Source organism: Ovis canadensis, chromosome 5 (genome assembly GCF_042477335.2).
Source record: "Ovis canadensis isolate MfBH-ARS-UI-01 breed Bighorn chromosome 5, ARS-UI_OviCan_v2, whole genome shotgun sequence".
NCBI lineage: Eukaryota > Metazoa > Chordata > Mammalia > Artiodactyla > Bovidae > Ovis > Ovis canadensis.
The window spans coordinates 25402269-25428116 of NC_091249.1; the positions used below are offsets into that span (position 1 = coordinate 25402269).

The 25848-nt window shown below is 49.2% G+C and overlaps 1 protein-coding gene across 2 annotated transcripts in view; it reads left to right on the forward strand.

Annotated features, from left to right (window-relative positions):
* Positions 1–25848, forward strand: part of CACNA1A (calcium voltage-gated channel subunit alpha1 A) — a 250937-nt gene that overhangs the window by 150574 nt on the left and 74515 nt on the right. For both annotated transcript variants that reach the window (XM_069590901.1, XM_069590900.1), the window contains exons 11-19: positions 3777–3986; positions 8040–8152; positions 9363–9475; positions 9623–9754; positions 10058–10130; positions 11743–11860; positions 11987–12054; positions 15698–15804; positions 17690–18505. In XM_069590901.1, coding sequence (XP_069447002.1) covers positions 3777–3986; positions 8040–8152; positions 9363–9475; positions 9623–9754; positions 10058–10130; positions 11743–11860; positions 11987–12054; positions 15698–15804; positions 17690–18505 — 1750 coding nt within the window. The remainder of the gene's footprint in view (positions 1–3776; positions 3987–8039; positions 8153–9362; positions 9476–9622; positions 9755–10057; positions 10131–11742; positions 11861–11986; positions 12055–15697; positions 15805–17689; positions 18506–25848) is intronic.

A 25848-nucleotide genomic window follows, 5' to 3' on the forward strand; every position in this document is an offset into this window, starting at 1 on the left:
ATGTCCAATAAGCATGTGCCAGCATTGTGTTGGGGCTTCCCAGGTAGCTCAGTGGTAAAGAATCCTCCTGCCAAGCGGGAGACGCGAGGTCAATCCCTGTGTCAGAAAGATCCCCTGGAGAAGAAAATAGCAACCTACTCCAGTATTCTTGCCTGGGAAATCCCATGGACAGAGGAGCCTGGCAGGCTACAGTCCATGGGGTCGCAAAGAGTCGGATAGGACTTAGTGGCTGAGCATGCATGCAGCGTCGTCTTAGGGTTAGTTTTAAAATATTTATTTACTTATCTGTTCGTTTGGCAGTACCAGGTCTTAGTTGCCCCATGCAGGATCTTTTAGTGGAGGCGTGTGAACTCTCAGTTGTGGCTTGTGGTATCTAATTCCCTGACCAGGGATCAAACCCAGGCTCCTGCATTTGGAGCTCCTGCATCTTAGCCACTGGACCACCAGGGAAATTCCTGTTAGGGTGCATTAACTCATTGATTTTTCCCAATGGCCCAGTGAGGTGGGAGGCACTGGAGTCCCAAGACACATGGTAACTTGCCCAGGGTCATCTGCCCAAGGTCACTCTGTGGTTGGTGATGGAGCTGAGCTTTCACGTGGCTCCAGGAGAAGGTCAGGGGCCTCCTGCCCCATGTGATTGCCAAACCTTGTGGATGCCTGTGGATCTGTGTACATCTTTGGGAGCCAAAAGAACCAGAAATGTCTCAACTGGGAAGGGCTGTGAAGAGCCACCTTGGGGTTCCCAATGCCCGTGGGATCACACAGGGGATGGACATGAAGGGAGAGTCCAGCCACCAAGCCTGTCCAGCTGCCGCTGGGCAGGCGTGTGGTTGCTTGCTCACGGCCACAGGTTCTAGGAGTGAGTGCAGTGTGGTGGCCACAGGCCAGAGTGCAACAGGCTCTAAACTGACCTGAAGCTTCTTAGTCAATTACTGGACTTCCCTCAGCCTCTGTTTTCTTGGGGTATAAAAGGGGGTTAGTGATGGTCCCTATTTCCTAAGGTTGTGATGAGGAGCTTACTGTGTAAACTGCATCCCCCACAGTGCCTGTTAAATGTTCGATAAATGTCAGCCGTTATTTTCATTTATGAGAAGCTGAAATCCATATTTGTATGGAAAATCTCCCAGTTTTTAAATGCAGACCAATAATTTCAACCTTCGCAAGTCTCAGATGAACCAGTATGGCCCCTGGGATGCCAACTCACAACCTCTGTTTAGAATTTTGCTAATAGAAGTGGCATCCTGAGAGATGTCTTCTGGGTTTGGCTGATGTGAGGTTGATGAACAGTGCTTCATGGATTAATGTGTAAATGAGCAAATGAATGAATGGATGGATGGATATGTGAATAAATGATGAAAGAAGTGAATGGATGGGAGCCTCTTTGGTGGTACAGTGGTTAAGACTCTGCACTTCCAATGCAGAGGCCACGGGTTCGATCCCTGGTAGGGGAACTAAGATTCCACATGTGGCATACTGTGGCAAATTTTAAAAATAAATAATTTTTTTAAAAAACCAGAAATGAATGAGCACACTAATGAATAAATGAAAGAATGAATGCACCCGTGAAGAGTAATACACTAATGGATGCAATGGAAGGTTTTCAAGAAGAGATGTTTTAGAACATAAAATCAATCTATGTGAAACTGAGCCCTGAGCCTCCCCCACAAACCTGTACATTCTCAGTGGATGACAGCTTTGTCCCTCCTGGGGCTCAGGCCAAAAACCTTGGCTTCTCCCTCTCCTCCACCCACACTTGGTCCATCAACAAATGTTGAAATATACCTTAAATAATAATAACCCCAGGGCTTCCCAGGTGGCTCAGTGGGTTAAAGAATCCGCCTGCCAATGCAGGGAACATGGGTTCGATCCCTGGTCCAGGAAGATCCCTCATGCCTTGGAGCAACAAAGCCTGTGTGCCACAACTATTGAGCCTGTGCTCCACGGCAAGACAAGCCCGCACACCACAACGAGGAGTAACCCCCCACTCGCTGCAGCTAGAGGAAGCCTGAGCCGCAATGAAGACCCAGCGCAGCCAAAAATAAACAATAGATAAAATTGAAGATAATGATACACCCCACATCGGCCCAGCCTGCCTCCTTCTCAGCCACCATGGAGTCCAGCCCTGGTTATCATCTGTCTGGACTGGAGCAGCCATCCCCGCTCTGCTCCTCCCTTGCCTTCTACGGTCTGTTCCACACCACAGCAGCCAGAGGGCGTCTGTGAACCCCTGAGTCGTCACGCCCCTCTTGCCTCCATGCCTCCCGCTTCACTCAAAACAAAAGCCCCAGTTGTCCCTGCAGCCCCCAGGGCCCTTCAGAACCTGCCAAGACCCACCCCCCTGCCCTCACCTCCTCCTTTTTCTCACCTGAACCACTTCACTCCAGCCATACTGTTCTCTTTATGCTGTTCCCCAAATCCGTCAGGCAGGCATATTCCTACCTCAGGGCCTTTCCACTTGCTGTTTCTTTCTTCTGCCTAAGACACTAAGGTGACTCAGCCCAACCCCTTCACCTTAACCCCTTGGTTTAATGCTGCAGCTTGCCCAGTGGTCCCTCCTAGGGCTCCAGGTCCCCTTATTTGGCTCTGCTTTCTCTTTTTTCCAAAGCACTTTGCACCTTCCATCACGCTATTAATTTCTTACTTTTATTTATTTATGTTTGAGTTGCACATGGGCTTTCTCTAGTTACGGTGAGCAGGGGCTACTCTTCATTTGGCTCGGGGACTTCTCATTGTGGTGACGTCTCTTGTTGCAGAGCGCAGGCTTCAGCAATTGCAGCAGGTGGGCTCTAGGGTACACGGGCTTCGCTAGTGGTGGCACACGACTTAGTTGCTGTGCAGCATGTGGAATGCTCCCCGACCAGGTATTGAACTCAAGTCCCCTGCACTGGCAGGCAGATTCTTAACCAGTGGACCACCAGAAAAGTCCTACTGATTATATTACGTTTGTTCTCTGGCTCCCACACTGGAGTATCCCTCTCAGGAGTGCAGGACTCTGTTAACATGTATCCTGAACACCTGGGACAGAGCCTGGCATAGTAGGTGCCTTGTAAATGCTTAAGAGCAAAAATACATGTGAGCAGAGTGCACAGCTGGCTCATTCTTTGGTGATTATTTTTAAAGTGAAGTGTCCATGGTAAACCATACCTCCTCCTGGAGGCTTTCCAAGAACGGTGTGTGCAGCTCTGCCGCCTGCCTCTGCACTGGGAGTCCTGAGCAGAGGTTCCAGCCTTATCCCACCCTGTAGCATGACCCCTAGAGTGATCAGACAGTGCCTGGAGAGGGAGGTACAGAAAGATGACTCCAGCAATAGAGAGCCATCAGCCTCCCCATTCTGAGCCGTGCCATGCCATGCTCAGTCACTTCAGTCATTTCTGACTCTTTGCAAGCCCGTGGGCTCTAGTCCACCAGGCTCCTCTGTCTAAGGCATTTTCCTGGCAAGAATACCGGAGTGGGTTGCCATGCCTTCCCAACCCAGGGATTGAACCCACATCTGCCTTCCTTGCAGATAGTTTCTTTACTCCTGAACGACCAAGGAAGCCCCCCAACCACCACATCCTGAGCACTCATTGGTTATTTCTAGCACTGTTATTTTCAGGGACATCACCTTCTCATAAGTTCCATCTCTGGAAAGCTAAGCCCATGAGTCATAATGGTTCCCGGGGGCTTGCCTGCTTGGGAAGCTAACGGGTTCCCTGGCCAAAATCCGTGCCTGGGCCACTCATCGGTTAATTTCCTCTGCAGCAACACCCTGACATTCTCCATCCTTTCCCTGGCAGGGTCTCCCTTCGCCCGAGCCAGCATTAAAAGTGCCAAGCTGGAGAACTCAACTTTTTTTCACAAAAAGGAGAGGAGGATGCGTTTCTACATCCGCCGCATGGTCAAAACTCAGGCCTTCTACTGGACTGTGCTCAGTCTGGTAGCCCTCAACACGCTGTGTGTCGCTATTGTTCACTACAACCAGCCCGAGTGGCTCTCCGACTTCCTCTGTGAGTACTGCCTGGCCCCGCCCCCACCAGCTCCCTGATCCCTTCCTCACGCCCTTTCTCCGGTTCTCTTTCTTTGCCAGTATGTGTTCCCACTTCCCCCTTTTGCTTGGGCCTGTTTATAACTGGAGATCAGGCTGAAGTTCCTGCTGCCTCAGTGACAGAACCCAATTTGCAGGAGGGGGGCGTGCCTGAGAGCTGGAAGCTGGAATTCGGGCCATCAGACACATGATCGCTTTCTAAGAAAGGCACATGGAGGTGCATTGAAATAAAGACAGAGAGGGTCACACTGCAAGACAGCCAGAGAGAGAAACATACGTAGAATTTCTAGGTGCATTTCTGGGAATCAAATTATGGTTGAGAGATGAAGGTGCATTAGAGACAAAACAAGTAACCTGTATGTTGTACTCATCTCTTCTTCTCATTTCTCTCTGCTGCTTCTCTTTTCTTTCAAACCTTCTGCTTCTTTCCCCTTTCCTCTCCTGTTCTTTTTGACTCCCTTATGTCTCGGATTCATTCCTAGATGATAGCCACCAACAACTGTGAGAACATCTTGCTCCTGCAGTGAGAACCAGGATTTCCAAGACTTTGCCCTTCTGGGCCTATTCCCAAATTTCAGGAATTAACATGAGATAGTGTCAAAATTGTTGACCACGTTGGGAGAGAAGCAGGAAAAGAGGGGTGATCTATGAGCAGGGCTTAAAAAGTAAAGAGCTCTGAGAAATCAACAAGAGTAGTGGCTGGAAAGTGAGGAAGGCAATTTGTTGCCTTGGCTCTGGCCTATGGGCCCCAAGTGAGGACTCCCCAAAACCTTTTTGCCTGCTGGTTGCCCTCCTCCTTCATCTTTTGGCTTGTCTGAATTAGGTCTGTAGATTCTCTGCCCTTCTGACCTGGTTCAGAATTGACCCACGCAACCACTGGAGAAATCAAGTCTTCAGCCTCGCGAGGCCTGGGTGTCTGGTCCAGGTCATCGTCTCCTTGTAACCCTTATTGTTCCCAGTCACGTTGGCTGACCACCCCCCCCCCAGGACACTCCCCAGGGGCCAGTTCTCCTTCTGAGAGCCCTGACCTAGTTCCAACCTTAGTAATTGCATTTGGTCCCCTTGGAGTCTCTTATAAATGAGAACTATTTACTTTTTGTCTTAACCTCCTCGGATAGCCTATTTTTAATCTCCCATATTCTCCCCACTAATCACCTTGCTCTGTCTGTCCTGGTTCGGGAACAGGGGGTTGAGACTTCCTGCCTGGGGCCTCTCTGTCTATAAACATCCTTTAATTATCAATTTCCAGTTGAGAAAACTGTAACACAGAGAGGTTAAGTAACTTGCCCAGAGTCACACAGCTACTTAATGATGTAGCCAGGACGTGAACCCAAGCTATATCTGATGGTGCATCCCTGCCACGATCATCAGGTAACCCGGGTTCTCAGTGCCTGCCCTGCCCCCTACTCTCCATGTGACCTTGGACAAATTATTACCATTATCCATCAAATGAAGACATCTTCAATTATCGCTGCTGCCGTTTAGTTGCTAGATATGTCCGACTCTTTGCAACCCCATGGATTGTAGCCTGCCAGGTTCCTCAGTCCATGGGATTTCCCAGGCACAAACAATGGAGTGGGGGCTTCCCTGGTGGCCAGTGGTTAAGAATCTGCCTTCCAATGGGAGGGACACAAGTTCCATCCCTGATCAGGGAACTAAGATCCTACCTGCCATAGGGCAAATAAGCACATGCTCCACAAGTAGAGAGAAGCCCCCACACAGAACTAAGACCTAGCACAGCCAAATAAATAAGTAAATAATTAAAAAAAAAAAAAGAACAATGGATTGGGTTGCCATTTCCTTCTTCAGGAGATCTTCCACACCCAGGGATTCAACTTAGGTCTCCTGCTTGGCAGGCGGCTTCTTTACCACTGAGCCTCCTCCTCTTCAGTTATATGGCACTCTTGTATTCTTATTTTATGTACCAGTAAGAAATGAAACAATGCTGCCATCTAAACTAGGGCATGCTGATTTTAAGTTACACCCCAGTTTCGGAGATGTCAAAACATGAACAAAAATATGTGTCTTGTAATCGATGAAGCGTAGTCGTTTCTCTGGGTCTCACATTTCCCTTCTACACTTGGGAGAAATTGGATTTGATGACCCTGAGACTTCTTCCAGATCCACCCATGCTTAGAGATCAGTAGTTCTCTCAGGTCTTGTGCATCACCAACTCTCATGATTCCGTGGTAACTGGGGAACAAGCATCTTGGAAACTCTTACGTCCTCCTCGAATTCCTTCTTGGGGCTTTTGGAATGCTTCAGATGTTACAGACAGATTTCCTCACTGACATTTCAGTCTTGAGGGCCCTGGAGACCCTGGAGTTTCCCTCAGACACTGAAAGCTCCCTGGGGTCCTAAAACTAAGGGAAAGCTCAATAATCGGGAATGAGTGGGAAAGACCTTGACAGTCAGTTCAAATCACCTCTTAAAAGAAGGATATAGAGACTTCCTCGGTGGCCCAGTGGCTGAGACTCGGCACGCCCAGTGCAGATGGTCAGGGATCCAGATCCCATGTGCTGCAAGTAAGACCCAGTACAGCCCAGTAAATAAGTAAATTTATTGAAATCGACTTAAGAATGATATACTGTGGAATTCCCCGGTGGTCCAGTGGTGAGAACGCAGCAGTTTCACTGCTGAGGGCCCAGGTTCAGTCCCTGGTCAGGGAACTAAAGTCCCACAAGCTGCGAGGTGCAACCGATAGAATAAAATCACAAAGAACTAGAAAAAAGTCTTATGCCATTTTAAAAAAGAGTGATATGAGTGATATAGCAAATACTCTTCACCTTCAAACAGAGCTAGCTATGTGACCAGAATGGAATTCTTAGAAGTTTGAGGCCTCTGTCTCCGATTTCTGTATGCTTTCTTCCTCTCAGCATCTCTCCTTACCTCTCCTTCCCCTTCGAAAGGGGACTGCTCACGCCCTTCCTGACCACTCATCTTCCTACCCCACCAAGAAAGCCCTCTCAGAAAAGGAACTGCTATTAACCATGTCTTTGCTGGAGCGAACAAATACTCATAGTTAACTCTTCCCAAGGCAAAATTTTCACCATTATGCATTCTCATCAAAAAAACAAAAGGCTTCGTCTGACATCAAGACTTTTAGACATTAGCAAGACAGGATTTCTAGGGGACATCCAATGAGTTTTCCTAGCTGGGAGAAAAGCCATGCCTTAGATTGGTTGCCTGTGGCACTCCCAACTAAGTCCCTAACACAAGGATTACAAATAGGACACTGTTATGATATCTATTAATAGTTCTATTATTCCTTTGGAGCTCAAGCATATAAAAGCAGTTGAGTCAAAATTCTTGCGTATTATTACATACTTCTTAGTAATAGCACTTTGTTAGTTATCGAGTTAGTCAATTATTAGCCAGTTAGTTCATTTATTCATTTCTTTTTAATTAATTTTTATTGGAGTATAGTTGCTTGTTCATTTTAAAAACATAGTAAAATGTATAAAAACAAAAGGATAAACAATGAGGATCTATCGAATAGCATAAGAAACTATATTCAATACCTTGTAATAACCTATAATGGAAAAGAGTATCTATTCACACATACACACACACATATATGTATGTATAACTGCATCACTTTGCTGATTCAGTTATATTTACCTGGAATAAGCGTGCATGTACAGTTGCTCAGTCGTGTCCAACTCTTTGCAACCCCACGGACTACACTCCACCAGGCTTCTCTGTCCATCGGATTCTCCAGGCAAGAATACTGGAGTGGGTTGCTATTTCCTTCTCCAGAGGATCTTCCCAACCCAGGGATCGAACTCGCATCTCCTACACTGGCAGGCAGATTCTTTACCACTGAGCGACCTGGGAAGCCCATACCTGAAACAACTATACTTCAATTTTAAATTTTCTTAATTAATTTTTTTAAAAGCATATAACCACCCAGGAACCCACCAGCCAAGGTTTCACTTAATAGGAACGTCAGAGCCAGCTGGAAGTTCCCTCCACAAATCTAATCTCCTCTCTGTTTCCTCCCCTCCCTTTCTAGACTATGCAGAATTCATTTTCTTAGGACTCTTTATGTCCGAAATGTTTATAAAAATGTACGGGCTTGGGACACGGCCTTACTTCCACTCTTCCTTCAACTGTTTTGATTGTGGGGTAAGTGCTCTGGTTTCTAAGGAGTTCATTCCTCGGCTGATATGCTTAGAATGGTTGATACCTAGGGGCACAGGAGAGAGAGAAGTAGGGTCATCCCTGGGTATGACAGATCCTGCTGCGTGCAAAAGGAATCAGAGGATAATCCCCAACTTTGATGAGGATACAGAGCTCCCAGAACCACCCCCCGCCCCAGCCACTGCCAGTGGGAGGGGAAATTTACAGACCCATTTTGGAAAGTGAGGGATGACCTGGCGAATCCAATTCTGGGGATTCACTCTAGAGAAACTTACGCGGACACCTAAGAGACACATACAACAATGCCTTCAGGGGCTTCGCTAGTCCCAAACCAGATGACCCAAAGCTCCCTTCGCAGTAGAGTGGATAAATAAGTTGTATATAAATAATGCAATTCCCTGCACCAGCGAGAGGCAGCCAACAGTAGCCACACCCATCAGCCACACGATATTGCGCAGGAGGCAGACAGGGGCAAAACTAGTCCACAGCATGATTCTGCTCGTGAAAGTTCAGACAGACGAGACCAAGCTGTATGGATTTCAGAGGATCCTTGACTACATTAAGGCAAAGACCTCGAAAACATAAGTCAAAGAAGCCAGACATAAAAGGTCACATATTACATAATTCCATTTATATCCAGAACAGGCAAATCTCCAGAGTCAGAAGGTAGATTAGTGGCTGTCGGAGGCTGGGAGGAGGGGGCTGGAGAGTGACTGCTCATGGGTCCAGGGTTTCCTTTGGGGGCAATGGAAATGTTTCAAGAGTAGAGAAGGGTGATGGTTATACACTGTGAACACGCTAAATGCCGCTGAATCATGCATTATTTTAAGTGAACCATTCTGGTTAATTTTATGTTGTGTGAATTTCACCTCAATTTTTTAACGCAAGGAAATAGTTATTATAAAATTCAGGGTGGTGGCTATGTCTAGGGTTCCCCAGAGGCTTTCAGGGTGCTGACATGCCCTGTTTCTCGACGGAGATGGTGATTGCATGGGCATTCACTTTGTAATTATATGTTTCAGGAATTCTTTGCACTCATGTTAATAAGTGAGACAAGAGAAGGGATAAGAGGCGTGTGAGACCCTCACTATGATTTCATTTGAGGTGGGGGGAGTTGGACTGGGTTCCTGCAAGGTCCAGACCCAGGGCACATTTGCAAGGAGAATGGACACAAGACCGGGATCCTCTGTTCTAGGTCATCATCGGGAGTATCTTTGAGGTCATCTGGGCTGTCATAAAACCCGGCACATCCTTTGGAATCAGTGTGTTACGAGCCCTCAGGTTATTGCGTATTTTCAAAGTCACAAAGTAAGTCTTTGGGTTCCCTGGCCTCCCAAGGCAGGGCTGGGGGCTGGGGTGGGGCCACATCCTTCCCATGTTAGGAAGATGGGCTCAGCTGCCGCTACCTTGGCCCCAGCCTGACCCCCATACCCCAACCCTGGCCTCTTTTGGCAGGTACTGGGCATCTCTCAGGAACCTGGTCGTCTCTCTCCTCAACTCCATGAAATCCATCATCAGCCTGTTGTTTCTCCTTTTCCTGTTCATCGTCGTCTTTGCCCTTCTGGGAATGCAACTCTTCGGCGGCCAGTAAGTGCTCAGCAGCTTCTCTGGACTTCTGCTTTCCTGGGGTCCAGCCCAGGGCCTCCCACCCTTACCTTGCTCACTGCATCCAGAGACCCAGGCCCACCTGCATCACACAGTCTCCCTTCCTCATGGCCTGGATGATGCCCAGTGTACCCACCCAGATGGGCGGGGCCCTGGGTACCACTCAGTATGTCTTTCTAGGGGAAACAGAGATGCTGGAGATGTTGCCCTGGAAACAAGATACTGAGCCAAGCCCTCACACACCTAGGGTGGGACCAACGTGAAATGTTTGTGCCCTCTCCACAGGTTTAATTTCGATGAAGGGACTCCTCCTACCAACTTCGACACTTTTCCAGCAGCAATAATGACAGTTTTTCAGGTACAACCTTCACCCAGTCCCATGAATGCAGGGCCCCAAGGAGAAGCGCCAGGGTTCATTAGGACGGGGTAAAAAATATGGGCAGGAGCCTTTACTGTGGCTCTTCCGCAGGAAGAAATGGGTAAGGCAGGTTAATCAGGCTTAGCATTGGCTAGTTTGAATAATTTTGGCAGGCCCTGGAGCTGTCTTAAGTTGTATGGAACCTGACCCTGGGCTAATTCCAACAGTAGAATATTGGCCTAAGTGTAAGAGCCCAGTAGTGGAGATGGTTTGGAGAGTGGGCTCTGAATTGGTTGGTTTTCATTTTTTAAACCACACCCACAGGCAAGTTGTTTACTAACTCTAAGAATTAGCTAGTCCTGACTCCCCGCAGGCTTAGCAAGACCCCTCCCATATGTCAAAGCATCAGAATATAGAAAATAATAGAGATCGATAATACACCATATTCCCCGTGACTGGAAGACACCCTGATTCTGTATTCCAAAGCAAACAGATTGACTGTGGGTGGTCCCGCCAAACCAACTTCTGCACCCATGTAGGCACATGCCCCAAGGTTTAGAACTGGCCAAGCTGGGCTTCCAGAGCCGTTCCATGTGAGTTCTGTCTCTTTAGAGAACAGAAAGTTTATGGGAAAATGTGACTTCACTCTTCTCTTCTCCTGGGGGAAGGGGAACTTCTGAATGAGACCTGTAGACAGGGGGTTGGAAAGGGAAACCATCCATGAAATTCTGAGCCTTTATATCAATGATTATCGATAGTAATCATCACCACCCATAGCACAGGGCTTGTTGCCCAAGAGGGATTTCATCCCCCAAGGACACCTAGAAGTATCTGGAAACATTTTTGGGTTGTCACAAGTGGGGTGTGGGGGTGTTACTGGCATCTAATGGGTAGAGCCCAAGGATGCTGCTTAACACCTGCAGTGCACAGGGCAAGAGGAAGTTCCCGAATGCCAGGAGTGCCAATACTGCAAAACCCTACACTAATGGATTAACCTCTTTGGAGTTCTTTCATATTTACTTTATCCTCATGAAAATAATGGGGCTTCCCTGGTGGCTCAGATGGTAAAGAATCTGCCTGCAATGCAGGAGAGACCCAGGTTCGATCCCTGGGTTAGGAAGATCCCCTGGAGAAGGGAATGGCAACCCACTCCAGTACTCTTGCCTGGAGAATCCCACGGACAGAGGAAGCTGGCAGGCTGCAGTCCATGGGGTCACAAAGAGCTGGACACGACTGAGCACACAATCCCCTCATGAGGGCCCCACAGTCATGTCTTCAGCTAATCCTAATTCCCTCCCGTCTCCAAATAACATCACATGAGGGTTTAGAGCCTCAACATATACAACTCAGCCTATAGCAAAATTTCCCTATCACATCAGAGAAAGCCAGAAAGATCTGAAACTCCTCTTCCAGGGTCACTTTTTGCTAGAACAAGTTGAGAGCTCCTCCACGTAAGGACAGCCCTTTCCTCTCGCAAACAGCCAAGACCGTCCCCACCCAGAGACAAGGGCCAAGAAAGGGCCCACACGGCAGGTTCCAGCTCCACAGCTGCATCTCTGAGGGGCCCAAGGTTGAGGGGGGGTTGGCTGTGTGTTTCTCCCTCCCCTTTCAGATCCTGACGGGCGAAGACTGGAACGAGGTCATGTATGACGGCATCAAGTCTCAGGGGGGCGTGCAAGGCGGCATGGTGTTCTCCATCTACTTCATCGTGCTGACGCTCTTCGGGAACTGTATCCTCTGGGGGGCGGATGAGCCCGGGGCCTCAGGGAGAGCAGGGGAAGCACAAGGGAGGGGTTCAGGAGTCCCAGATATCAGGGTTCACGTGGCAGTGCTTTCCCTGACTCCAGCGTTTGCAGACACCCTCCTGAACGTGTTCTTGGCCATCGCGGTGGATAATCTGGCCAATGCCCAGGAGCTCACCAAGGTGGAGTTGGTGGGAAAGTGTTGCTGTGCAAAGTTGCCACCTGCTCATGGCAGATCAGGACAGATCAGGCGGGGGGCAGGGTAGGGTGGGGATCGGAGCTGGGGTCAGAGCCTTTGTCCTGGCTTCACTGCGCCAGGGAGAACGGCACCTCCTCCCCCACCCCCAAAATAGACTGTCCCTCATCAAGTGGCTTCTACAGCAAAGGAGGGCAGAGGTGGGGGGTGGTTAAGGCAGCAGGGTGCCCGTTTATAGGGAATGGGCAGTGTTGAGGGGCTTCCAAGGAATGCGGCAGCCTCCAGGCTAGCAGGCACCGTCAGCACCCTACACCCAGAAGGAGGGGACTGATGGAGAGTAACCCAGACAAGGTTCTGAGGCTCAGTGTGTGTCCCCGTGAGCTTGGGAACTGGCCGGACTTCACCACTGAGTGGCAGCAGTAAAGAATTATATGATGCTCGTGGTTCCCGGCGTAACTGTCATTTCCCTTTGGCAGAAGAGGGAGCTGAGGTTCGGAAAGGCAGAATCACGGACCCCAGATGGGATGATGACAGCTGCTATTATTCAAAGCATCATGCTATACATGTCAGGAGCTCAGCATAATTTGGGGCATATAGGAAGTGATCAATAACAGGAGCTTTGTAAGTCACTTCGCATGACCAGAGATCCAGAGCTACAGCTCTTCATTTTACAGAGCTGGGAAAGGGAAGGCTAGGATTCAAACCCAGACTTGGCAAGTTCCAGAGCCTGAGTTCTTTACCCACACACCCTGCCAACTTTCATTTGAGCCCCAGCTGAGCAGGTAATGATCAAAATAAAAATTAACAACAGCCAAAGGAAATGTGATGGCCCCTCCATATGCCAGACACCAGAAAGCATGAGATGGGGAGTAACTGTTATCCCCATTTTGCAGATGGGAAAACTGAGGCCCAGAGAAGCCAGGACCTTGCCACATAGCAAGGAAATGAAATTAGAAAGGAATTTGGGGTGTGGGGGTATGAACTGTTCATGTGAGGAAGAAGCCGTTTTCACTCATGGTCAGTGGTATTGGATTATTTGGGCAAAATCTTATGCCGAATACCCTTAGGGCAGCCCTGTACTCCCTAGGATTCAGGTCCACCTCAGCTAGGCACAGAGAAGGCAACATTGCTTGCAGGAACATAGCTTATGCCCTTGGGATAGCCCTTGAGCAGGGCTGCTAGGAACGGTTGAATGGGTACTGCACTGCACAAGGGAAGCCGAGCACCTTTTTGTAGTTTGAGGGGAAGATATCTGGAACAAAGGCATGTTAGGAGGTGGTCGTGGCCTAGCCTAAGTCTTTCACCTGCAGCCCTATCACATTAGGAGAACATATGCAGAATCATTCAGGAGGGCCAGGCCTGGGGCCTGCCTCAGCTTCACCGCCCCATCCCCCATGCCTTAAGGTACACAGGCCACATTCAGGGAGCTGAACTGAACTGAGACTTTGCCAACCGTCCATCTGCCAGCCATGGCAGGAGGGCGAGAGAGTTTCCCAGACCCAGCCCTGACTGGGGGAAAAACGGAAACCTCTGCCACCCCCTAGCATACAGCCACCGTCCTGGCGACCGTGGGGCTGACTGGCGTCACTGTTCCAGGGGCTGATTTCAGCCATGAGCTCATCTAGGTCCCAAGACGAGCCTATGCATCCTCAAGGGCTGTCGGGGGGGAGGGGGTGCCCCAGGAGGGTGGGAAAAGAGAGGGCGAAAGCTCATCTCCTGTGAAATGTCATCCAGACCCTCATTCTTCCCTTTGTTTATTCCACAAGCATTTCTTGGGCATTTAAAATGTGGCAGGGACCCCACTCAGCCCCTGATGTGGTTAATTTTTTTGATTGAGGTATATTTGATTTATAATGTATTAGTTTCTGGTGTACAGCAAAGTGATTCAGTTACAAACATAGTTATTTTTCATATTTTTATTATAGTTTATTAGATAGTGATAGATAGTGAAGTCGCTCAGTCGTGTTCGACTCTTTCCGACCCCATGGACAGTAGCCAACCAGGCTCCTCCATCCATGGGATTTTCCGGGCAAGAATACTGGAGTGGGTTGCCATTTCCTTCTCCAGGGGATCTTCCCGACCCAGGGATCGAACCCGGGTCTCCCGCATTGTAGGCAGACGCTTTACTGTCTGAGCCACCAGGGAAGTCACAAAGTTTATTAGAAGGTATTAACTATAGTTCTCTGTGCTACATCATAGGACCTTGTTGTTAGGTTTTTATCTCCTTTAGTCCTCACAGAAAACCTCATAGGCAAATTCTCTAAGCCCCATTTTACAGACTTTGTTATTCATTGAAAAGCATTTATTGAGCACCTGCTGTAAACAGGGCCTGGTCTAGGGGCCAGGGAAATAGCCAGGAATAAAACAGGCAAATCTCTGCCTTCGTTGATATTCTAGCAGAAGAGATAAATGAGAAGGAAACCTGTCAGCTAGTGATAAGTGCTAAGGAGAAATATGAAGTAGGGAAGTCTAGGAGTTGAAATTTTAGCTGAAGATTGTGAGGTGCAAAGAAAGACTTCATCCAAGGTAAGCAGAAAGTGGAGGAGCTGCTATTTGAATCCAGATGGATTCAGAATTTGTGCTTCTAACCATATGCAGCACGGCTTAAACTTGAGCGTGTTTCAGACTCACCTGGGAGCTTGTTGAAAACGCAGATGCTGGGACCCAGGCCAGGTTCTTCAGGAGGCCTGGGAATCTGCATTTGTGCATTTGCAGTGTATCCGAGGCAAGTGGTCCAGGGACTCAGCTCTGAAAAATGGTTGGATGTGATGCCAGGAAGAGGGGTGGACTTGGGAGAGCGGGGTGGCCAGTCGAGCCCCACCCCTGTGTTCTCACTGACACAGAGCGTCCTGATCTGACCATTTCCGAGGTGGTAAGGTTGCTTCTTGCCCCAGAGATCCCAGCGCAGTGGGAGAGGTGCCCTGCCATCGCATGATCTTGCTTACTGGCGGGTTTGTCTCTGGCCATTTCCTTCTCGTTGCTTTTTCTTTGCTTTTTCTTTGTTGGCTTTTCTGTTTTACGAATGAGGCCCTGCATGAAGGCTGAAGAAGGATTTAAAGCCCCAAAACGTCTTTTTCTGTATGTATTTTGTAAAACATCTTCCCCCCATCCTCCTCCTCTCTGAACCTAACCGGCTGAGAATCTAAGTTCCTCTCCTGATTCCCCTTCTGGAGGCTGTTGGCAGTGCATGGGATGGGCTGTGGGTGCCAGACTTTTCTGCACGTGGGGGCTTGTTGGTGTTTTATTTAAAGTCTTGGTTCAGAGAGCTTAAATGACCCAGGAAGTAGAATGAGAGGAAAATCTTTGCATTAATTTCCAGCTCATTGAGAGAGTTCCAAAAATCTCCGCTGTGGAAAGGGAAGGCAGTCTTTTTCCTTTCCTTTTCTTCTGTGTGTTAAAATAGGGTTCAGAATGAGCTGGGTATCAAGCCTGGACATGAAGGGGATAGCAGTACACTTAACCAATGAGTATACATCCCGATTAGGGGGCCTCAGCTCTGATCGGTTGATACTCAAGCCAGACCTGCTTGTAAATATCTCAAATGATGCCCCTGGTTAACAGTAGGGTCAGAGATGAGGCCCCAAGGCCCAGTTCATAGTTTGTGAACAGGGGTTCTATGTGCCTTTTAGGATGAACAAGAAGAAGAAGAGGCTGCCAACCAGAAACTCGCCCTCCAGAAAGCCAAAGAGGTGGCAGAAGTGAGTCCTCTGTCTGCAGCCAACATGTCCATAGCTGTGTAAGTGCCGCCGACTGAGATGCTCTCTGGGCTCCTCGGCCTCTGCACCCTCCCAGTCAAGGATTTGGGGGCAGGGAGCAGTCCCTGACTGGGTTGAGCCTTAGGAAAAAGTACTTCTGCCCTCCCACCCACTTTCAGTCAAGAAATAGTTAATAAGCACATACTATGTGCCAGACACTGTTGCTGGAAATACAGCATTAACAAGAGGTTGAGGGGTATGGGGAGGGCTAGGAGTGGTGAGTGTTACGATTTAAGTGACATTGTCAGGGACGGTCTCAGGTGACAAAGCCTGAAGAAGGTGAGGGAGGAGCTCATCTCAGGCAGTGGGACCAGCATGTGCAAAGGCCCTGAGGCAGCAACGTGCCGGTGTGGTTAGGGTGCCTGAAAAAAGCCCATGAAACTACAGTAGTGAGTGGGGGTGGGGCAGTGGCAGGAGGTACAGGCAGAGAGGTGATGAACAGATCCTGCAGGGCCTTTGGGGCAATGGGGAAGACGGAGAATTTTGTTCTGAGCCAGGGGAGATGCATGGACAGTTCTTGAGGAGGAATAGGGACTCAGGTGCCCTCTAGGTACTATCAGGGGAGCAAGGGCAAGAGACCAGGTTGGAAAGGACTGCATTGTTCCCTGCAAAAGAGACAGTAAGGAATGGACCAGGGTGGTGCCAGAGCAGGTGATGGGTATAGCTGAATTTTAGACAGATCGTGAAGGTAAGAGTGAACAGAATTTGTGAGTGAATCAGGGATGGTAAGGTGGTGAGAGTTAAGGTGTTTTGATTAAGGAAAGATTCATTAACACTGCTGCTGCTGCTAAGTCACTTCAGTCGTGTCCGACTCTGTGCGACCCCATAGACGGCAGCCCACCAGGCTCCCCCGTCCCTGGGATTCTCCAGGCAAGAACACTGATACACCGATATTCTGAATCGTGCCTTTGCAACACTGTGGGGCAGTGCGTCACTGGACAATGTAGAGGGGGCTTTCTTTCCCAGAATGCAAGGAGGTGGCTGTGAAAGGAGAACACAGGGAGATACATGCTCAGACATGGAAGCCTGTAGGAGGTGATGGTCAGTATACAAATATAGATACATACAGAATGCCTGGAAAAATCTGAATGTTCAAGGGCTTCAGTTGGCACCCCCAGCAACAATCCCACTGGTGTTTTTCACCATTGCATAGATAGACGTTGTCTCAAGACTCCCAAGTGCCTACTCGAGGGCTTCCAGAACCTGCTGCAGGTCAGTGTTTGTTATGATTGGCTGTCTCAGAGAGTAAGAGTATTCTGAACATCAGGACTGCCCCCAAGGGCCATGTACTACAACTTGAAGAGGAATAGAGAGGTCAGTCAATGAACATACACCTGACTGAGACCCCCATTAGACGAAATGCCCAGCCAGGCCAGGATACCTTACTGGACCAAGATGCCCACCTGGGCTGAGACTCCTGTAAGGCTGAGATGACCAGCCAGGTTGAGTTTTCCACACAGGTTAAAACACCTAGTTGGGTGGAGATACCCAGCCAAGTCAAGATATCCCACCGGGGCCAAAAGACCTCCCCGCTACCCAGGTCAACGTGCCTTTCTGGGCCAAGGTACCGACATAGGTGGAGATGCCCAGTGGGCCATTATACCCACCTGGGCAGAGATGCCCACTTGGGTCAAGATGTCCATCTGGGCCAAGGTACCTACCTGAGCAGAAATGCCTACCTAGGTCAAGATACCCACTGAGATAAGTATCTGGGTGAAAATGCCCACTTAGAGCAAGACAACCACCAAGGTGGAAATACCTACTGAGCTGAGATGTCCACCTGGGCCCACACTCCTGTTGGCCTGAGTGGTCCTTGCAGGCCACGACGCCCAGCAGTTCCATAACCCCGGCGCGATTTCCTTGCAGGAAGGAGCAACAGAAGAACCAGAAGCCCGCCAAGTCGGTGTGGGAGCAGCGGACAAGCGAGATGAGGAAGCAGAATCTTCTGGCCAGTCGGGAGGCACTCTACAACGAGATGGACCCGGACGAGCGCTGGAAGGCCTCCTACGCTCGCCACCTGCGGCCCGACATGAAGACCCACCTGGACCGGCCGCTGGTGGTCGACCCCCAGGAGAACCGTAACAACAACACCAACAAGAGCCGGGCGGCCGAGCCCACGGTGGACCAGCGCCTCGGGCAGCAGCGAGCCGAGGACTTCCTCAGGAAACAGGCCCGCTACCACGACCGGGCCCGGGACCCCAGCAGCTCCGTGGGCCTGGACACCCGGAGACCCTGGGCGGGTAGCCAGGAGGCCGAGCTGAGCCGGGAGGGGCCTTACGGCCGCGAGTCGGACCACCACGCCCGGGAGGGCGGCCTGGAGCAGCCGGGGTTCTGGGAGGGCGAGGCGGAGCGGGGCAAGGCGGGCGACCCGCACCGGAGGCACGCGCACCGGCAGGCGGGCAGCCGCGAGAGCCGCAGCGGGTCCCCGCGCACCGGGGCCGACGGAGAGCCCCGCCGGCACCGGGCGCACCGCAGGCCGGGCGACGAGGGCCCGGAGGACAAGGCCGACCGGAGGTCCCGGCACCGCGAGGGCAGCCGGCCGGCCCGGGGCGGCGAGGGCGAGAGCGAGGGCCCCGACGGCGGCGGCGGCGAGCGGAGGCGGCGGCACCGGCACGGCCCGCCCCCCGCGTACGACGCGGACATGCGCAGGGAGGACAAGGAGCGCAGGCACCGCCGGAGGAAGTAAGTGGAAGCGATGAAAACCGAGGAGTGGCAGATACCTAGTGCTCTCCCGAGCCGCTCGTTTCAGCTTCTCGCCAACCCGCAAAGATAGATGGCATTGCCATAGCCCATTTCAGAGATGGGGAAACTGACAGAGCTGGCTTGCCCAAAGTCACACGTCTAATAAGTGGCCTTGAACCCAGGTCATCTGGCTCCAGAAGCTGCAAACTGTCACGCCCTTGTATCAGGGAAACTACAAAAACTCTCCCCCAGAATGGTGTGGCTCTTCCATATGCTTGCGGGTTGCCTTGGGCAAGGGACAACACGTCTTTGGGCCTCAGTTTTCTCAATCTGTAAAATGGAGACAGTGGGATCTAATTGAGTCACTGCGGGAATTCAGTGATGTAGTAGATGCAAAGGGCCTGAAAGCAACCGACACTTAAGTGCTTGGGAAATTTAGATCCTTGTAGCTGTTACCGAGTCAATCGTTTTTCACTTTACGTTATTCTGCCGGGGGCGGGGCAGGGGCGGGGGCGGCGGTGGCAGCAGGTTGTTGAAAAGCCACTTGGGTCAGAATTGAAGGATGAGCGAAGTTCAAGGCTTTTGGAGGCATCTCCCAAGCCAGAACCTCACCCAATCAGAAATGACACCCTCTTTTTTAGAACAATATTCCATAACACTACCTAGAAGATCCTACAGTGATTGTACATTGAGGAACCCAAAAACTTAAATGTTGAAACATCCAATGATCTTTTATTAATTAGCATCCTCTTCTTTTCTATCACCTGCCATTAGGACATCATCTTGGTGGTTTCTTTTTTAAAAAGAAAGTTTTTCTAAGTGTTTGTGTTTTCTTTTTTCGACATTAGGTATTCTTTTTCTCAAGTTTTATTGAGATATAATTGTCAGGCAGCATGGTTTAACTGTTAGGTTTCCCTGATGGCTCAGATGGTAAAGAATCCGCCTGCAATGTGGGAGACCCAAGTTTGATCCCTGGGTCAGGAAGATCCCCTGGAGAAGGGAATGGCAACCCACTCCAATATTCTTGCCTGGAGAATTCACTAACACTTTTACTTTAATGGTATAAGTGTAAGGAGTATAGCATAATGATTTAATTTACATACGTCAGCACCATACTGGTTTTTAATAATGTGTTTAAATGCTTCTGTTATACTCGGTATATACTAAGCTAGTACTTCTCAAAATTAAATGTGTACATGAATCCCCAGGGATCTCGTGAAAATACAGATTCTAAATAAGTAGGTCTCAGATGCAGCCTGAGATTCTGCATTTCTAAGGAGTCAGTGCTGGTTGGGGGACCACACTTTGAATAATGAGACTCTAGAGAACTGAATGAAGCAATTCTTTTTCTTTTTTAATATTTATTTATTTGGGCTTCCCTGGTGGCTTGGTTGGTAAAGAATCTGCCTGTAATGCAGGAGACCCAGGTTTGATCCCTAGATAGGGAAGATCCCCTGGAGAAGGAAATGGCAACCCACTCCAGTATTCTTGCCTGAGAAATCCCATGGACAGACAACCCTGACGGACTACAGTCCATGGGTTCCCAAACAATTGGACTCGACTTTGTAGCTCAGTAAGTAAAGAATCTGCCTGCAGTACAGGAGGCCTGGGTTTGATCCCTGGGTTGGGAAGATCCCCTGGAGAAGGAAATGGCAACCCACTCCAGAATCCTTGCCTGGAAAATCTCATGGACAGAGGAGCCTACTGGGCTGCAGTCCATGGGGTCGCAAAGAGTCGGGCACGACTGAGCAACTAACACTTACTAACACTTCCTTAGTGACTAAACCACCACCTTTTATTTATTTGGCTGTGGCCAGGGCAGGGGTGATGGTGGAGGGGGAGTCTTCCGTTGCAGTTAGCCAGCTTTTCTCTTGTGGCACACGGGCTCCAGAGTGCTAGGGTTCAGTCGTTGCCACGCACCGGCTTAGTTGCCCATGGCACGTGGGGTCTTAGTTCTCCAACCAGAGATGGAACCCACATCCCCTGCATTAGAAGGTGGATTCTTAACCACTAGACTGCCAGGGAAGTCCCCCAGAGTGAAGCAGTTCTGATGCGGGCACCTAGGCACAGAATCACCGTGAATGCAAATGGCAGCTGCCTCAGGGTGCTGCCAGCAATTCAGGTGACAGGAGGGAGTAACCATCAGTGTTGAGATGTTCCAAAATGGCGAAGTTCCGTGTGACTTAGCCTACTCTTCCTTCAATTTGTCTAATACTTGCCTTCCAGGAAGATGCAGTGAGTATTTAAAACATGCAGCAGGACCTCCCTGGCGGTTCAGGGATTGAGAACCCGAGTTTCCACTGCAGGGAGAAGAGGTTCCAGCCCTGGTCAGGGAACTAAGATTCCCCCAGGCCACACGGTGTGGCCAAAAGAAAAAAAAAAAACTTTATGCTGATCTGTGAAACAGAGTTAGGTTAAAACTCAAGGCTCAGGGACCTCCTGGTAGTCCAGGGTCCAGTGGCTAAGACTCTGTGCTCCGAATGCAGGGGGCCTGGGTTCACTCCCTGTGGGGGAACTAGATCCCACATGCTGCAACTAAGAGTTCGCATACCACAAGTAAAGATCCCACGTGCCTCAACTAAGATCTGGCAGCCAAATAAACAAGTGAAAAAAAAAGGTGCAGATCATTACAAGCAGATCTTTCACCTGTGTGAGGGACATTAGAAAGTTGTGAAGGAAAAAAATAATTCTTCCCCAGTGAGACTGCCTTGCACATGGTAAGATGTTTATATACCTGTCTCTCATTTCCTAAATGCTCACAGTGCCCCCTAATTATTATGGCATTAGTCCTCCACATAGCTCCACAGCAGCCCTCTGAAAAACCATTGTTCCCCAAAAGGGAATAGTGTTCTAGGCTAAAAACGACATATGCAAAATCCCCAAGATAGAACAAAGGAGGCGAGTTTGCAGTTTGGAAGGTAAGGGAAGAGTGGAAGAAATTGAAGGGACAATAATATGTCAGTAGAATCTTGAGTCCTCCCTGGGAAAGAGGAGGCCACTGAGGGGGATTTAGGTGGAATAAAGTCTAGCATAGGATTCCATGACTAAGACCTGGAGAAGAAAGTGGCAGCCTGGCCAGTATTCTTGCTGGGAAAATTCCATGGACAGAGGAGCCTGGCAGGCCACAGTCCACGAGGTCACAAAACGTCAGACGCAACTGAGCACACGCACACCATAGTCAAGAACCAGTGGGTCACTGGTGCTGTTAACATGACTGATAATCCTGTTGTTACCACCCTCATATTTACACCTCCTCCTATCATTGAAGGAGGCAGAATGACAAGAACAGAAAGGGAACACAGCCTGGTGGTGAAGGGCAAGGGTCCTGGAGCCAAGAGGTCACAATGCTGCCCCATCGCTTGCCAGCTGTGTGACTTTCAGCATGTTACTTCCCCTCTCTGGGCCTCCATTTCCTCATCTGTAAAATGGGGATAAGCACAGTACCTTCCGGGACTTCCCTGCTGGTCCAGTGGTTAAGACTCTGTGCTTCCACTGCAGAGGGTGAGAGTTCGACCTCTGGTCAGGGAACTGAGATTCCACATGCCTTGTGGAATAAATGAATTATATTTTAAAAAATGGTACCTACCTCCTAGCATAGATAAAAACTTCAAATGTGTTAATACTTGTAAAATGCTTTAAATAGTGCCTGGCTTATAATCAGTGTTCAGGAAATATTAGCTCTTATTAGTATGAATATGATTATTCGATACTCAAATTTCTTAGTAGTACTAGTAATAAGCATTCAATAAGTTTTAGCTCTTTCTATTGTTATATCGTCATTACTATTAAGATGCTTGTATCAATTGACATAAAAACCAACTTTAAATCCATAGCCTTTAGATTGTCCACTCAAACTGCCTCTTTTCACAGATGGGGAAACTGAGGCCCAGAGAGGGAAGGTGTTCCTGAATGGGGGGAACCAGCCGATAGTAGAAGTGTGATGACCCAGCTTTCCTGAATCCCACAGGTGGCCCTTACTCCCCCTTCTCTCCAAGTACTTCCCCACCTCTACCCCTAAATCCACACCAGGAGGGCTCTGCTCACTCCTTTATTAATAGATGTGTCAAAGGCCCTGGCCAGGAGAGGCATTATTCATTTGGCTGATAAAAAAATTCTAATGCTCACTGGAAATAAAATTCATAAAAATTCAGGCACTTTTAAAGAGAAAAAAAAAAAGAGCCATTCATCTTGGAAAAAAAAAAAAGAGGGGGTCTCCCTGGTGGTCCAGTAATTTAGACTCCGTGCTTCCACTGCAGGGGACATGGGCTCCATCCCTGATCAGGGAACTAAGAGTCCACACGCCGTGCAGTGCAGCCAAAAAAAAAATCCACATATAGCATTTAGAACAATGCGTGGTAGAGAATAAGGGCTCAACGATCTCAGCTAATATTATCCTACATGCCGCACGGCATGACCAAAAAAAATAAGAATGGTGAAGATAAAATTTTATTCAAGGACGTAGCATACTAAAAAGGCATTTCAGTTCTACATTATGACAAAGCCAGTGATCCCAACAGTCCTGCCTCGTGCATTTCTGCTCTTGTCATTTCTTAGGTCTTTCCCCAGACATGCTGTGTTTTTTACTCTCTAGAGCATTGACAATAAGTAGAACTGTTTTCTTTCTGTTGCCCCAGGCTTCCCCCCCCGCTCCCACATTTCTACTTTCATCTCTTCCTCTTCAGCTTTAAATGTCCCCCTCCTCTGAAACTTTAAGTGGCTTACCCCAGTGAAAAGTGAGTGGAGCACATTCTATTTTGTATTATTAAACAGTTGCTGGCCCTTGATTCCTCATACCAGGCAGCTGAGCCCAGTATCACCCCAGGACCACCAAAATGAAAATGGAGCTTTCTCTGAATCACTGCAAAAATCTGGATTGCAGGGCACCCGCCACTCCCTGATAACCAGGCAGTGCCTCCTGCTTGATTTGGCTGAGCCAGAAGACATTTTGCCAAGACCTGTACCACCCGAGAATTAATATCTCAGCTATTTGCATACTAGTTCCACCTGCTCCCATCACCATGACAACCTACTTCCCAAAAGGAGCAAGAAGAGAGGGGACTGGACTTCTGAGCCTCACAGTTGATCCTTCATGGGATGGGGTGAAAGGAGGGGCTCCATCATTTAATACTGATTCTTGTAGTATCCTCAATTTGCTTTGGCCAATCTCCTCAGCACCTCTCTCCCATGCAACCCAAGTCATCCATTGCCCCCATGGTCTTCACTGAATGGTGCTGTAGCTTAAGAGCTGTAGGACCAGAGTCCAGCTCAGCCTTTTCCCAGCTGGGTAACACCACGCCTTTACCTCTCTGGGCTTCATCTTCCTCATCTGTAAAATGAGCCTAATCCTAATAGCAGCATCTCAGATAGTGGCTGTCGTGGGGACTGAGTGAGTTAATAGATGCACGTCTTAAGGACAGCGGAGCACCAGGAAGCAGGCCCATCCATCCTCTGGACCTAGGGACTGGAGCATGCCCCGGGCAAGCTGTCCGTAATCCTTAGCAACCAGATGCTGAAGTGATTAGCTGGCAACGGGATGCGGGCGTTATGCAATCAGCTGCCTATTCCAGGCAGATGATGGCAGATCCCCAAGAGGGAAGGGGGAAGGGGCCTGACTTCAAAGTTTCTGCCCCTTTTGAGTTCTCCTTGGAGACACTTGGAAATAAAACATCCTGGAGACTGATATTAGGCCTCTGCAGGCCTTGAGCTTGTTAAAACTCCACGGCAAGCAGAGCCAACAGAAGAAACAAAAGGTGAAACAAAAGACCCTCAGACCCCCCCTTCCATCTGAACAAGGGGCTCTCGGTCCCATGTGTGAGGCTGTCCCTTTAACAAAAGGCACGCTGTGGTCTCAGCTGCTGTGTTATTTAGTACCGTCTCTGTAGGTGGTGACCAAAGGATTCAGATCCTCTTTGAAATGATAACTTCACTGAGGCCGCTTTTGGGTAGAGCTCGACTTAAAACAATACATAAAATGATGAGAAAATATCCCCAACCAGCTTTTTGACTGATGTTCAACTTCTAAAAAGGTACCAGGAGGTGATTAGCATTAGCAACCTCTTTGTGGGCTGTGGAAGAGGTTGAGGAAATATTGGTTTAAGATTTATTTCATTTAATCCACACCTTCAGAGCTGATGCTCAGTGTCCAGGGATCAGTGTCAGTTTCCCAGGGCTGCTGGCAATCCCTGGTGTTTGCGATCCCTCGGCTGATAGGAGGGCCACTCCAGTCTCTGACTTCACACTGGCCTCTCCTCTGTGTGTTTCTCCCCTTGTCTTCTAAGGACACTTGCCATTAGATTTAGGGTTCACCCTCATCCCAGATGCTGTCAAGATCTTTAATTACATCTGCAAATACCCTTTGTCCAAAAGATGGGTACGGGGAACTTCCCTGGTGATCCAGTGGTTAAGAATCCGCCTGCCAATGCAGGGGACGTGGGCTCGATCCATGGTCTTGGAAGATCCCACATGCCGTGGAGCAACTAAGCCCGTGTGCCACGACCACTGAGCCCGGACACTCCATAGCCTGTGCTCTGCAACGAGAAAAGCCACCGCTGCAATGAGAAGCCTGCACACCACAACTAGAGCAGCCTCCACTCGCTGCAGCCAGAGAAAGCCTGCCCACAGCAGCAAAGGCCCAGCGCAGACAAAAATTGAAACATAGAAAAGATGGGGAAACTGAGGCTCAGAGAGGTTACTCAAGCTACAGAGGGTCACACAAGCTAGTAAAATGGCCTTGGTGAGACTCAAAGCCAAATCAGTCAGTCTTCTGAAGTGTCAGCCTAGCACCTGCAAGTGAGGAATTTGCCTGGGTCTGTCCTTTTCCCTGTGAGGCCTCAGAGCTGCTGCTGCTGCTGCTAAGTCGCTTCAGTCGTGTCCGACTCTGTGTGACCCCATAGACGGCAGCCCACCAGGCTCCCCCATCGCTGGGATTCTCCAGGCAAGAATACTGGAGTGGGTTGCCATTTCCTTCTCCGGTGCATGAAAGTGAAAAGTGAAAGTGAAGACGCTCAGTCATGTCCGACTCTTAGCGACCCCATGGACTGCAGCCTACCAGGCTCCTCCATCCATGGGATTTTCCAGGCAAGAGTACTGGAGTGGGGTGCCATTGCCTTCTCTGAGGCCTCAGAGACACAAACCCAAAAGTAAATTACCTCGTCTTTCTTCTGCTTGGTTAAAAACACCGTGGACTTTTGCAAGTTAAAATCTAAAAACAAGGAAGATGGTACTGCTGGTTTAGCCAGTAGAAGGACCTCCAGAGGAGGTCAGCTTTTTTTTTTTTTTAATGAATTTTTAAATGGAGGATAATTGCTTTATTTTTTATTGAAGTATAGATGATTTACAGAGGC